This window comes from Neoarthrinium moseri (genome assembly GCF_022829205.1).
Source record: "Neoarthrinium moseri strain CBS 164.80 chromosome Unknown scaffold48_Wmoseri_CBS_16480, whole genome shotgun sequence".
NCBI classification, from domain to species: domain Eukaryota; kingdom Fungi; phylum Ascomycota; class Sordariomycetes; order Amphisphaeriales; family Apiosporaceae; genus Neoarthrinium; species Neoarthrinium moseri.
In genome coordinates, this window is record NW_026055162.1 from 136,396 (window position 1) to 150,587 (window position 14,192).

At 54.2% G+C, this 14,192-nt stretch overlaps 5 protein-coding genes across 5 annotated transcripts; all 5 read left to right on the forward strand.

The window, feature by feature from the left end:
* Positions 1-107: 107 nt before the first annotated feature.
* JN550_009947 (uncharacterized protein) lies at positions 108-1,203 on the forward strand (the record flags this gene model as incomplete). Its single annotated transcript, XM_049322073.1, has 2 exons — positions 108-1,078; positions 1,146-1,203. The coding sequence occupies 2 exons, from the start codon at positions 108-110 to the stop codon at positions 1,201-1,203; spliced, it is 1,029 nt and encodes a 342-aa protein (XP_049168065.1).
* A 1,180-nt stretch (positions 1,204-2,383) lies between these two features.
* JN550_009948 (uncharacterized protein) lies at positions 2,384-3,428 on the forward strand (the record flags this gene model as incomplete). Its single annotated transcript, XM_049308149.1, has 3 exons — positions 2,384-2,650; positions 2,843-3,100; positions 3,171-3,428. The coding sequence occupies 3 exons, from the start codon at positions 2,384-2,386 to the stop codon at positions 3,426-3,428; spliced, it is 783 nt and encodes a 260-aa protein (XP_049168066.1).
* Positions 3,429-4,371: 943 nt separating this feature from the next.
* Positions 4,372-8,969, forward strand: JN550_009949 (uncharacterized protein; the record flags this gene model as incomplete). Its single annotated transcript, XM_049308150.1, has 4 exons — positions 4,372-5,968; positions 6,046-6,090; positions 6,257-6,394; positions 6,547-8,969. The coding sequence occupies 4 exons, from the start codon at positions 4,372-4,374 to the stop codon at positions 8,967-8,969; spliced, it is 4,203 nt and encodes a 1,400-aa protein (XP_049168067.1).
* A 1,578-nt stretch (positions 8,970-10,547) lies between these two features.
* JN550_009950 (uncharacterized protein) lies at positions 10,548-11,908 on the forward strand (the record flags this gene model as incomplete). The annotated part of the gene is made up of 3 exons (XM_049308151.1): positions 10,548-11,016; positions 11,163-11,263; positions 11,339-11,908. 3 exons carry the CDS (start codon positions 10,548-10,550, stop codon positions 11,906-11,908), a joined length of 1,140 nt encoding a protein of 379 aa, XP_049168068.1.
* Positions 11,909-12,828: 920 nt separating this feature from the next.
* JN550_009951 (uncharacterized protein) lies at positions 12,829-14,091 on the forward strand (the record flags this gene model as incomplete). The annotated part of the gene is made up of 3 exons (XM_049308152.1): positions 12,829-12,918; positions 13,055-13,129; positions 13,210-14,091. 3 exons carry the CDS (start codon positions 12,829-12,831, stop codon positions 14,089-14,091), a joined length of 1,047 nt encoding a protein of 348 aa, XP_049168069.1.
* Positions 14,092-14,192: the final 101 nt, after the last annotated feature.

The window sequence follows — 14,192 nt, forward strand, 5'->3', positions numbered from 1 at the left end:
CGACCGCCGGAGCTGCTACTCAACTCCTCACCACGCACCCTACCTAGGTACCATCGCCGGTATCCACCAGCCATCACCCGTGCAGCTGTTCCGAGATCCGTGCAGCCATGGCGACCGTTGCAGTCTTCCGCTCGTCGAGGGCCGCCTTCCCGCGACACGGCCTGAAGTCGAGGGTTTTCCAGATCGGCATCACGGAGTCGCGGCGGAATCTCTCGTCCTACCTCGTCACCCCGAAGGAGCTCGCCGAAGCTCTCAAGAAGAGCCCGCCCTCGCCCATCAACTCGGAGCCCCGAGTCATCCCCCTCTGCGCATCATGGTTCCTCCCCAACGACGAGCGCAAGGGCATTGAGGTGTTCCGCCAGCAGCGCATCCCCAAGGCGCGCTTCTTTGACGTCGACAAGGTCAAGGACAAGCACAGCCCCTACCCGCACATGCTGCCGACTGCCAAGCAGTTTGCTGCGGCCATGAGCGAGCTGGGCATCAGGAAAGAGGACACAGTGGTGGTCTACGATTCGAAGGAGCTGGGCATTTTCAGTGCCCCGAGAGTAGGCTGGACACTGAAGGTCTTTGGACACTCCAAGGTCCACATCTTGAACAACTTCAAGCTGTGGGTGGAGGAAGGGCTGCCGACCGAGTCGGGAGAGCTCTACAGCGTGGAATGCAGTCCGTACCCCATCCCCAAGGAGATCGATCTCGACGCCAAGGTTGCGAGCTTCGAGGAGGTCAAGGAGGTCGCGGCGGATTACAACAAGGAGGGCGCCGAGGGGGTACAGATTCTCGACGCCAGAGGGGCTGGCAGGTTTGCCGGTACCGCACCCGAGCCGAGAGAAGGGCTGTCGTCGGGTCACATGCCAGGTGCCATCAACATCCCCTTCGACGCCGTCCTGGACCCCAAGACCAAGGCCTTCCTGCCCAAGGACCAGCTGAAGAAGCTGTTCCAAGAGAAGGGAGTGGACCCGGAGAGGCCCATCGTCACAAGCTGTGGTACGGGCGTCACGGCGGTTGTCATCGAGACCGCCCTGGAGGAGGCAGGCTACGGGAGCCCCGAGAAGCGGAAGGTATACGATGGTAGTTGGACGTAAGTACTCTCACTTTTCAGCGCAGTTGCAAGATGCGGGTGCTAACCTTGAATTTCCTTGCTGCAGCGAGTGGGCGCAGAGAGTCAAGCCCACCGAGTCTCTCATTGTCAAGGACGACCAATGAAAGGGGAGTTCGGTGGCAGTAAGCCAAATGGCGTGGAGACGACCGAAACGATGATGTGATACCCTCTCTACTTGGAATTTGCAGTATTCGTTGTACATGGTTATGCAGCATTTTTTACGCGCAGGGTCTTTCTTGCTTTGCATTCAGCATGGATACGGCTTTCTGAACTCTTTTTTCCCCCCGTGTGCGGCGTGTGTCCTCTCGTCTCAGTTGCAGCCAGCAAAGTTTCCAATCGGCGGGAGCGGTGGCTGGGCTGGGCTGTATACATAGCAGCCGTTCCATAATGATTAATAAGGGCAGCACGGTGTCTTTTGACTTTCCAGCGTCGTCGTTGTCTTGACTGCGGGCGTTTAGTATTATCAGGCCTCTCTCCCATTCCGAAATAAAAGTGATATTTCACGCGAATTACTTATGCGTGATGAGACAATGCAGCCCCGTATGTATGTATGTATGTATGCCGATTGACTCTTGCTGTGCTTGTTGAAATCTTGCTGTGGAACTCGCCTATCCGTCGCATCATGGTGACCGACTGGTAGTCTGTGTATACACGATGCTGCCTGTGGTCATGCCAGGGTGTTCAGTCTACTTCCACGGTTAGATACACTCGATAGATGCAAGCCAGGTTCGCTGCTACGTACCCACCTTGCCAATGAAAACAGAAAGACTTACACTACACAAGGTAGTTAACCGGGGGAACTTTGCAGTATTGCATATGCTTGTGTAGTCGGGTTGTTCTGCTTGATTGACCAATCACGAATTGCCAATGGGCGTGCCATGAGCCAAAAACTGGAACCCGGCCAGATTGGCTCGGCTTTGGTTGTTTGGGGCCTTTCCCAGCTGTGCACGGGCCATAGATCCTGTCCCTCTCAGGCCCCTGCCCCCCCAGCGCTGGCAGACCACAGCTGCCCCACATTTCGCACCTTTCTCAGCTTTAGGGCTTCGCACAGTCTACACATTGAATTTTTTCGATTTTCCCCCAAAAGTTCGCTCAGCCCCATCCCACCCTCGGAACCTCTCATCAGCCAGCGACGAGAACAGCACCCGGAGAGTAAGAGACAACCCGCCCACGACGCCCACGACGGTCTTTTTGAGCGACTGCTAACTGTGTGCGCCCAACAGTCCTCTCCCGACTTTTACTAACGAATTCCGACTCTCCAAGACCCCGGAATCAATCAACAAAATGGCTGACCGTGGTGGTGCCCGTGGCGGTGGTTTCGGTGCCCGAGGTGATCGTGGTGGTGACCGACGTGGTCGCGGCCGTGGCCGTGGTCGCCGCGGCGGCAAGGACAGCGGCGAGAAGGAGTGGCAGCCCGTCACCAAGCTCGGCCGTCTCGTGAAGGCTGGCAAGATCAAGAGCATGGAGGAGATCTACCTGCACTCCCTGCCCATCAAGGAGTACCAGATCGTCGACTTCTTCCTGCCCAAGCTCAAGGATGAGGTCATGAAGGTACGTTTGTTATTTATTTCTGCCGCCGTGTTGCGCCTGTGGACGGAGCGTCAAAAGATGCGCCGGGCATGGAATCCACGGTGGACGAGGAAGAGGAGGACTGGCCAAAACTGGGCGCAACACCGTTCAGGGCAACGTTTTTTCATTCCTCACAAACGCGCAATGTGCTGACCCGCCGCCCCCTACCTACAGATCAAGCCCGTCCAGAAGCAGACCCGTGCCGGTCAGCGTACCCGATTCAAGGCCATCGTCATCATTGGTGACTCCGAGGGTCACGTCGGTCTCGGTATCAAGACCTCCAAGGAAGTCGCCACTGCCATCCGTGCCGCCATCATCATCGCCAAGCTGAGCGTCATCCCCGTCCGTCGTGGTTACTGGGGTACCAACCTTGGTCTCCCCCACTCTCTGCCCGTCAAGGAGAGCGGCAAGTGCGGTTCCGTCACTGTCCGAGTATGTACCTTCCCAGCGATAGCTTGTGTGTGTCCTGTGGGAATGATCTAACGCTCCTCTCTCCTCGCAGCTTATCCCTGCCCCCCGTGGTACCCAGATCGTCGCTTCGCCCGCCGTCAAGCGTCTCCTTCAGCTCGCCGGTATTGAGGATGCCTACACCTCCTCTTCCGGTTCGACCAAGACCCTCGAGAACACCCTCAAGGCTACCTTCGCCGCCATCTCCAACAGCTACGGCTTCCTGACCCCCAACCTGTGGAAGGAGACCAAGTTGATCAGAAGTCCTCTGGAGGAGTACGCGGACACCCTCCGCGAGGGCAAGAAGTACTAGATGCATGGGAAATGTTTTCGGGCTTTCGGCGTCTAATTGACATGTGCTTTCTACACTGCATTGGTGGCCAGGGTGAGCCAGGCCATCTAAGGATTCGGACATGAGGCTAGCAAAATTCAACCATGACGTTTGGATCTCTTCATCTTTTCTTGTGCCAACCTGATTTGTGCTATGTGAAAATTTTGGATCAGAAAGAGAGCCTGTAGAAAGAAGAACCGCCATTTTCTCGTATGCTGAAACGATAGCAGGCTCGAAACTTGAAAGGACACAGCCAGAACCTTGATCAACGACAGCTCCGTATAATCTCGATGTCAGTGTTGTCCAGCAATACCTTCGAACGACCCTCGAGTGGCTTACGATCTATATTCCACCGCTTAACGGCGCAATGTAACGGCACAGTATATCGCGTCCTAGTCAACCTCTCCGACGCGCACGGCACTCCATCGATCATGCCTTCGCCCCCGTCTGAATCTTACACGATACATACTTGATAATGCCCAGATGAGGTCGATTGGCGGTAAGGCAGGTCCCAATGGCAGCTGCGAACAGCAGCAGTAGTAGTTCCCATTGGACTTGAACGCAGGCATGCCTTCCTTCTGAAGTTAACACTTGGATGAGTTTCGGGAAGCTCCTGGAAGGCAGGTACAACGGACAGACAGATGGCAACCTCAGTCGTGCCAAGCACCCCGAGACCGACCTAGGGAGTTTTTCTCTAACTCACCCATATATCACCTGGCCTCGGTTCAGCTTCATCGCGATCTTTTGGCTTGCTCCCATTACACTCACTCATTTTGGTGTTTTGGACTTCGGTTTTGGCCATCTTTGAAGTTCTTGGCTCTTCACCTTGGAGATCATCGCCGTCTTCATCATCTTACTATAGATCTCTCGTCTCTAGTGTCTGTATCCTCGCAGAGCTGTGCTCCTCGAAGGCAACGCTACAACCATGCCCAGCACATCCACCTGCATGGGGCCGAAGAGGCTTCTCGTCATGGGAACCCTTGGCTTGATCTGCGTCCTGGTTCCTCTGGTAATCGCCTTCAAGTCTACGCCCACCGAACCTGTGGCTGTCGAACTCAATGAACGTACCAACGCCGATGTCTTGACGCCAACTGCCACTATGACGGAGCAGGCAACTTCTGTGGAGGACCTCATCGCTCGACATGAGAAGCGCGGCCTCTTTGGCCCTGGGGGCATAATGCCTGGCAAAGTGCTGCCTAGCATCTTGGGAAGTCTCGGTCCAAATCTAGTCGGTGCCATCACCTCGCTTGCTGCAGCTCCGCTCTCGACCATTGTACCTAACATCCCGAACATTGCTTCCATACTACCTACCGTTGCGGCTGACGGAGGAGCCGGTATTCCCCTCTTGCCCGACGTTGCCCCTATTGTACTGAATCCCTCGGCTCTGGCTACACTTGCAGACGACGCCGGTGACTGGATGGCTGCCGGGATCTCGGGCATTCTTCATGGAGCAACCGTCGTCATACCAACAAATATTCCTCTTCGAACTCTGATCTCCGATGTTGTCGCTCAGGCTACTGCTGCAGCCGATCAGGTCCTGAGTGAAGTACAGAATGCTGCTGCCCAAGTTGCAACTATAGCAAATCAAGTCGAATCCGCTGGTCTCAGTCCTGATGGTGCTTTAGCGAATGCTGGCTCACTGTTGGACAACCTCGAATCAAACGTGGACAGCCTGGTCAACAACGTGGTCTCTAATGTGGCGAATGTGCTTCCCACAGATCTTCTGGACGATGTGAAGAAGCTTGTCACGGGAGGTCTAAACTCCATATTGCAAGCCAGCAATGGCCCTGTGGGTGGGATCGTGTCTCTCATTGACCATAATCTCTGCGAGGCTGTCAAGTTGGTGGATGGCCTTCTGCAAACCGTCACCGGTGTATGTGGTGACATGGCTTCAACGGGCTCTTTCAATCCTACGGGTGCTGGCGTGACACAAGGACCTAGTATCACCAGTCCTGCAAACCCAACTGGTAATGGTGGATCAACCTCAGCTTCCGCTGCTCAGTCCATATCAGTACCATCGGCAACCACTCCTGGTATGGGCCAGACTGGACAACCGTCCAATACTGTCTCCCAGGGAGCCACTCTCACTTCAGCAACCCCCGGCGGAGATTCGAATGGACAAGCATCCTCCAACCCTGCTACATCTGGGAATGGCGTTTCAAATTCCGTGCTGTCGAACTCAGCAGCACAAAACTCGGGGTCCAATTCTGGTTCAACTGCTCCTAATGGAGGTCCTCCTTCAGCGACCTTTGGCGGTGGCTCTAATGGTCAACCATCATCAAACCCTACTCAATCAGGAAACGGGGCTTCGAATTCAGCAGGCCAAAGTTCTGGTTTCAATTCTGGTTCGACTTCTCCCAATGGAATTTCTCCTTCAGGATCCAATGCTCAAGGAAACTCTCAACCAACTGGCAGCACGGCTCCTGGTGGCAGCAATGGTGCATCGCAGACTGCGCGTGCTGGATCAAGCACGACTAGTGGTAACAGTGGCGGTTTGCCTTCTGGAACTCCTAATATTTCTGGTAAGCCTCGTTCTCTCCCGCCTGAAGGACTTGGCCGAATGACTTGAGAACTGGCAATGTTAACATTTTCCTAATAGGCCTACAAAGCGGCGGTTCTGGAACTGCTCCTGTAAATACAGGAGGTAGGTCTAGACATATCATTTCTGCTCCTAGGCCCAGACTGACGTGAGGTAGCGAGTGGAGCTGCTACCTTGACAGTCTTTGGTACGATGATTTCGACGACAACCGTGTACTTGTAAGATACTTTCAATGCTATATTATCGTATTTCTAACAACTACTTACTTCAGGGCTGGCTCGACTACGACTGTCACTTCAACAATATATCCACCCTGTGCACCTCAACCCTCTTGCCCAACCTGCCCTCCAAGCTCAGCTCCCAGCAGCCAGTCCCCTGGCAACGGACCGTGCCCTGGCTCAGGATATACGTGTGATGACTGTGTAGATGGCTGGTTTTGCCCTCCACCACAGACTCCTGCACAGTCTGGCCCCAATGGTTGTTTTGGGTGGCCTTGCGCTCACTGCAGCGGCGGATGGTTCTGCATCCCTAGACAGAGTGCAGGCACTTGTACCAAACCAGGGGCCAGTGGTCAAGCTCCTAACACCGGTGGACCGCCAACTTCTGTTTCTTCGGTCTCTATCATCCCCCCTATGCCTACAGGGGGCGGCGCGGTTCCTCCCGTCGCCTCCAGACCGACGGGACAACCACCGACTTCCAAGCCACAACCAGCGAATTCTCAGCCCACGATTCTGGATCCGGCAAATGGATGGACTTATTCCGGTTGTTGGGCGGATCAACCCCGTCAACCAGTTCTTGACTTTACCCCTGAGACTAGCATTGGCCCTATCGAAAATGTGAAATGCGTACGGCATTGCATTGTGAATGGGTACACTATGGCAGCCACTACGTTTGGCAATAAGTGCTTCTGTGGACAGTATCTCAATGGAACTCAGAAGCTGAGTGATTCGGATTGCATGACTCCATGCGATGGAGACAACTCGCAGGCTTGTGGTGGCGACTGGTCTCTGATCACTTACACCCCGGATGGTGTACCACGAGGATGGGCCCCAGTTGGCGAACAACCAAACCCTAACCCGCGACCTGCTCCAAGAATAGTAGAGCTTGATTATGGTGGAGTAGAGCAGAAGATCGTCACTGAGGATGTTGTGATCGGGCCTACGCCAGGCGCTAACATGAAATCGATGCTCAGCCAGTTTGGAGAGCAAACACAACAGGCCAAGGCAGAGCTTCCCAGTGGTGTTGTGCCGCAGTCCCAATGTTCTTCTCCGACCAACCCAAGTGGAGGCAATGGTGCAAGTATGACGGCTCCTGGTGCCGGACAAGGCTCGGTCACCCCAAATACTTCTAGTGGTAGTAGTGCCAATACGTCTCCAACGTCTCCAACGTCTCCCAATGGCGGAGGGGGTGTTGCCCCTGGGCAATCTACTCCTACATCTCCTGGTGGAAATGCAGGTAGTTCTACTAACTCAGGTCCGACGGGAAGCATCAACCCGACTCTTCCAGGCCCGATTACATCGCCGAGCTCTCCAAATGGTGGCGGCGGAGTTGCTCCCAGTCAGCAGACTCCCACGAGTTCAAACACTGGAACCCAAACTTCTCCTGGTAACCAAGGAACTACCACGCCTGGCATTTCCAATCCCAATACATCCCCTGGTGGAGGAAACAACCCCTCTACCCCGAACAGCCCAGGCGGTATTGGTCCCTCAACACCTAACGGTTCAGGGGCAAGCACTCCATCAAGCGGTAATGGAGCCAGTCTCACCGCGCCGGGGTCTGGTCAGAGTCCCACTTCTCCTTCGGGTGGTGGCAATCCCACGACACCAACCGGGCCAGGTGGTTCAGGCGTAAGCACTCCAGGGGGCAATGGAGCAACACCCACATCCAATCCAAACGGTGGCTCACTCACAACTTCCGGCCAAGGCCAGTCGACGCCAAATGGCCCAGCGGGCCAAGGCTTGAGTACTCCCTCAAGCGGTAATGCTGCCAGCATGACAGCCCCAGGTGGCTCAAATCCGAGTACTTCAACCTCTCCTCCCAATAGTGGTGCCTCTACGTCGACTCCCAGCCAGGTTCAATCTACAACATCACCCAACGGAGCTGGTGGTGTTGCACCTGGGCAGCAGACACCCTCATCGCCTACAAGTGGAGGGGCTTCCACGCCAAGTGGCCAACAGCTACCAACATGTACACCAGGCTCACCCGGAATCAACTGCATACCACCCGGAAGCAGCAATTCCTCACCACCAGGAGGTACCTCTCCTTCGCAACCTGGCACTGGCCAAGGGACATTCTCCCTTCCTGGCGTGGCTACACCCACGGCACCTGGTCAGGGCCAAACGCCGACGACTGGTCCCAGTGGAGGGGCCGGAACTGGTCCAAACCCCACCGGTAGTCCTTCAAGTCCGTCCAGCTCGGGCAATAGTGGTGGTGGTTCGTCAATTGGCCCCGGTGGCCTTAGTCCGGGTGCTCCAAGTTCGCCAGTCCCTGGCATCTTACCCCCTCCATCTGGCGGTCTCAGTCCAGGTGCACCCAGCCAAGGATCCAACCCCAATGGCTCAGGTTCTACTCAAACCCCCACCAGCTCAGGAACTCCAAATGGCATACCTCCTAGCAGTCAAGGCCCAGGAACAACACCAACAACACCTACCACTGGCCCGAACGGAGTTGGCGGCGTGGCACCCGGACAAGGCGGCCCGTCGACAACTTCATCTAACCCCGCAGGCGGCAGCAGTTATTCATGGCCTCCGGGAATGGTGCCGTATGGGAATGGGCCTCCATTCACCACGCTTGCGCAAATGCTGAGTTGGAACATGCCAAATGGCCAACCAGGTGCGGCAACATTGCAGGCTAGAGAAGCTCCTGTCTCCGAGAAGACCGGCATTCCGGAGCCTGATGCTGCGATTAATACCAATAGTGCTCCACGAGAGACACGAAGTGGTTCTAGACTACGAAGATGGGGAAGGTGGCGAGAAGCTTTGTGAGACTGGAGCATCCTCAGGCGATAACGAGATGATATGCACAAACTTAGTATATGATGACTTAATATTTTCGGAGAAGACAACTGTTCTGAGGATGGCGTTTCATGACTAAAATTTCACTTGGGGCATGGCAAGCATGCTGCTAGGGGCAGTTGACTCATTGATACTTACGGCTAGTTATAGGACCTGTTATTCAAACAGACAAAGGCAACGGCCACTAATGCACGTCAATAGTGACATATCAGACTAGTATATAGTCTAGATGTTTAACTACCGAACTTTCTTGTCATTTGTCGCCTTGGCCGTTGAAAAGTAAATTTCTTTCCTTTTCTAGACCTCGGCATGTTGCATTTGGTGGTTGAGTCGCGCGCGCCTCATCGCACGCCGGGTCGCTATGATGGCGCTGAAGTGGAAATTGAGCCTCTCTCATGGGTCTATAGAGTGGAGCTGTGAGGCTCTTTTCCACTGAGGCGTGTCAACCAAGATGCCAGCTGAAGGGACCAACCAGGAATGACTACGCCGCGAGACCCGAGCTGCGGGAACGACGCATCGTACTCAACATGCAACTGGTGTACAAGTTAGTCCTTGCGAGATAATGGGTCTCTTTCAGGGTTGCAGGCATCCGACAAACATACAAACCCCCTCCAATCTCAAAGCGGAGACCCGACATAAGCTTCCTTCATTGGGAATATCCACTTACACTCGCTAAGCGAGGGACAGCCGCGTGAGTTCACTGGAGATGGCGACAAGTCTGGAGACACAACTTGTCTACTATAGAGTTTGAATATATTGATACAAGATTGAGTGCAAGGCTGATTCGTATCCTCAGATCAATTTGCCCCTGCTTCACTGCTGCGAATGTGACGCAAAATTTGACAGTCATTGGCGCGAAATCTCTCGGCAGCGCTGCCGGCAACTTTGTGGCCCTCTGCCAGGGCCACCCCGGCCCCGGTGGGGGACAAATTTAGCGACCGTTCTCTTGGATATGGCCGCCAGGCCATTGAGCGTGCGGCGCATTCTAGAACCCCCAGCTCTGCGGAGCCGCGATCGTTTCTGATAGACACGTGCCCTTGCGGACTGCTGGCACAGACAAAGAAGGGATCTCCACGCATCTCGGCACGTAGCGGTTTTGGGCTTGGTGTCCTGTCTCCTGGAACGACACTGGGGCCCTTTTCGGTTAAGTCTGCCGTGGTGTTTCGATCTCGCCCCCTGTCGCCAGCGAACCTCTGCCGGCTGTGGTAGTATTTGTCGTGATGAGGCTATCCCGACACTTCACTTACATAATGGATACCAAGGCCTCCTGCGTCGAGATGAGCAGCTTGGCATGGCTGCCACTATATGGATGGGGGCTGGCTGAGAGCACCGTGGACGGCCCATACCGGCGGTTGAGGGCAGGTACATAACCCGGCGTGTGTCTCGTGGAAGCGGAATGGGAAGGACTCACTCGATACGATCAAGTCGCAACTGGCCATTCACTCTTTTTTCCTTTTCTTCCCAGTATAAGTCTCTCATTACATTCGTTCACTATTCCCTCGTTCTGAGAACGGGAAATACATACACGCCAGCTTGCACATCAACACCATGAAGTTTCTGGCTTCGATCGCGGCGGCAGCCGCGGCGCTCTCGAGCACCGTGTCCGCCGTAGGCGTGTCCGGCGCGGCTGAGGGCTTCGCCAAGGGCGTGACTGGCGGTGGCTCGGCGACGCCCGTGTACCCGTCGACGACGGCGGAGCTGGTCTCGTACCTGGGCGACAGCCAGGCGCGCGTCATCGTGCTGACCAAGACGTTCGACTTCACCGGCACCGAGGGCACGACCAGCGGCAGCGGCTGCGCGCCCTGGGGCACCGGCTCGGCCTGCCAGGTCGCCATCAACAAGGACAAGTGGTGCGACAACTACCAGGCCTCGGCCCCCAAGGTCTCGGTCAAGTACGACAACGCCGGCCTGCTCGGCATCACCGTCGGCTCCAACAAGAGTCTGATCGGCTCCGGCTCCAAGGGCGTCATCAGGGGCAAGGGTCTGCGCATTGTCAGCGGTGCCAAGAACATCATCAGTATGTATTACCTCGGAGTCACTTGCTACCCCTTTTCAGGAATTTTGGAGCCTGAGACACCAGTGTCTCCGGAGCTATACACCCCTCGACAGACGCAAGCTATAATCAAGGCTCTTGTTATCGATCACTAACTCTTAGTGCTACAGTCCAGAACATCCACATCACCGAGCTGAACCCTCAGTACGTCTGGGGTGGTGATGCTATTACTCTCGACGGTTCGGACATGGTTTGGATCGACCACGTCAAGGTATGCGATAACCCTCTTGAGCAAAACTCGAGCTTCAAACACCAAGTGAGACATGTCATGCTAACACGAACGCAGACCTCCAAGATCGGCCGCCAGCACATCGTTCTCGGCAACAGCGCCTCGAACAGAGTCACCATCTCCAACTGCGAGATCGACGGAGTCAGCAACTACTCGGCCACCTGCGACGGCAACCACTACTGGGCGCTGTACTTCACCGGCTCGGGCGACCTGGTCACCTTCAAGAACAACTACGTGCACCACACCTCGGGCCGCGGGCCCAAGGTCGCCGGCAACACCCTGCTGCACGCCGTCAACAACTACTGGTACAGCAGCTCGAGCCACGCGTTCGAGGTCGACAAGGGCGCCATGATCCTGGCCGAGGGCAACGTGTTCCAGAACGTGCCGGCGCCCGTGCTCGACCCCATCGCCGGCCAGCTCTTCACCAGCCCCGACGCCAACTCCAACGCCGCCTGCTCCTCCTACCTCGGCCGCGCCTGCCAGGCCAACGCCTTCGGCAGCTCCGGCGCCTTCAGCTCCGCCACCACCGGCTTCCTGTCCAACTTCAAGGGCAAGAACATCGCCAGCGCCTCCACCGCCGCCGCGGCCAAGAGCGTCTCGAGCACCGCTGGATTCGGCAAGATCTAAGGGTCAGTCGGCCTGGCGTAGATGGGGATGGAGGGGAGAGACTCTGCAAAGGGGGCCCGCATACTCTTGCAGAGATGGAGAGAGGTTCAACGTTCTTCTGTATATAATTGTTACTTTGATGCCGACCTAGCTTGGCTTATTTTGCACCGTTCTGGCTGTTAGCCGGGCTGCTTCGATTCTTGGTAAATACCCCCTATCATAGAGATAATTGTACATATATTGTCTGTTTATGATGAGAATGTGTTTTGATTCATCCGCGTGAAAAGGTCTCTGTCAGGATGCAACGCCCAAATCTCCGATCGCGCTTCACATAGTATGGTCGTTATAACGTTGAGCTCTTGTCACAGGCATGGCGTCAAATCAAGCACCTGGTGCTTGGGAGAGTATTGGCATATCTCGAGCAATGAGCCATCTCTGATGGAGACACAAACATGATTGTCGATTACATCACTATGTGTTTACTTTGACCATGATGGCTGCCATGCTTTCGCAGTGAATAAATTCGCGGCCTGGTGGCTTATTGTCTATTCTTGTTCCACCCACATTCAAGTTCAAAGCCCCCTGAAGTTGCGCACCAATCTTCTCCGAAATGCATATTGGATTCCCGAATCGGACTAGCTTATAAATGAACTAGAATGGTAGCTTGAACAGCGTATAATCTGATCGCACAGGTTGGTTGATAGTTGGTTCGTGGCACCTATTGTTCTACTACAATAGCTCACCTTGTAATCTAGGACAATGCTTCGCAACTTCATTCAATTGAGAAATAACAGTTCATCAAAGTTACTTGGTCTAAGTAAACGCATAATGTAGCTGGATTCTTCTATTGTTATGCCCCGCCCAAGTCTTCCACTCTCAGATCTATAAATAAAGAAGGAAAAACCCACCAACTCATGTTGCTATTATTTCTTTAACAAATCATGATCAACTTACTATACGCCAATTTCAATGGCGTCAAATCAAACCACTATGGAAGACAACATGGTCTCATCAGCCCCAAAGAAAACGAAGTGTCTCAAACAGATGATCGCTGTATTGAGGCATGAGAACTCAAAGCTGAGACCATTTATCTCCAAGATAACAGGTTTGCATAGACATTCTGTCCCTAGAGCATTTGGAAAACAATACTAATTGGCACCCACTCAGCAGCCCGAGGCCCATCTCGGACCGGAAGCCGAAGAAGTCCAAGGGCATATCGCAAGAAGTTCTGTTCATTTCATTGTAGATGTGCAGTTCAAGTGGAAAATATAAGTGATCAAGATCACCACATCGGTCAATATACATCTGAACCGCAAGATCAGATCACTGGTTGCAATAATGAATCGGAACCCCCCGGAAATCAATACCCACTCACGGACGAGTTTGAATGCCCATTTCCTCCGGATCAAGCAGAGTTCGACACAAACGAGATTGGCCAGTTTGACTGCGACACAGATGAAAAATGGTCACTGGCTCAACAATCCACCAGTGGATCTTCGGATACTCCACTGATTGATCTTTCGTGGAGTCGAACCAGGTACGAGGAACTAAGATTCCGTGGAAACATAGTCGCAGAGCGCACGTTTCTCTCCAGGTCCATCGAGTTGAGCAAATCAGCAAAGCAAATCTTTTTGCCAAGCGGCTTTGGTTACGACGTACTATCCAAAGCCGTAAAACTGTCACAAGAAGCCTTGTTCGAAAGGGCAAAGCAGTCCTGGCCTTCTCTCCACCGCCGAAACTTTGCTCAAGGGCCCCACGAAGTATTGCTTGGGAGAAAGAAGTTGGAGAATCTCCTTTATGATGCCGATGCGCCTCTTGAGATCGAGACCTCGGATTATTCCATGATACGCCAGTTTCTCATGGAGGTTGTTCCATTGCGCAACGCAGTGTGTCACTTCGGGGCTTACAGATACAGCGAAGCCGAAACATACGACAATCTACTGAGGAAAGCCCATATGCTCACGGTTACCTTATATGACGAGCGTAGAGCATTGATGGTTCGAAATCTACGGGAAGAGGTGCATAGAAAAGCCGAGGAATCTGTGGCGGAGCTACTGGCATTGTCGTCCCTTGCTGTGCTTCCTTTCTTTAATAGAGACGCGTGGAGCGTATACCACAATGATATGCTGGGCTCCATTTGGAGATACGAGAGAATAACGGGCGAGCCACTGTCAAAAGAGCTGTGTCACGTTGTGTTCTGCTAGCAGCAGACATGGGCCAGCGAAGATTTGTCAATACGCTGAGGTTCGACAAACTGGAACAATTGGCTCGGCTCTGAAGACCAATGGGGATGTGGTTTAGCAGT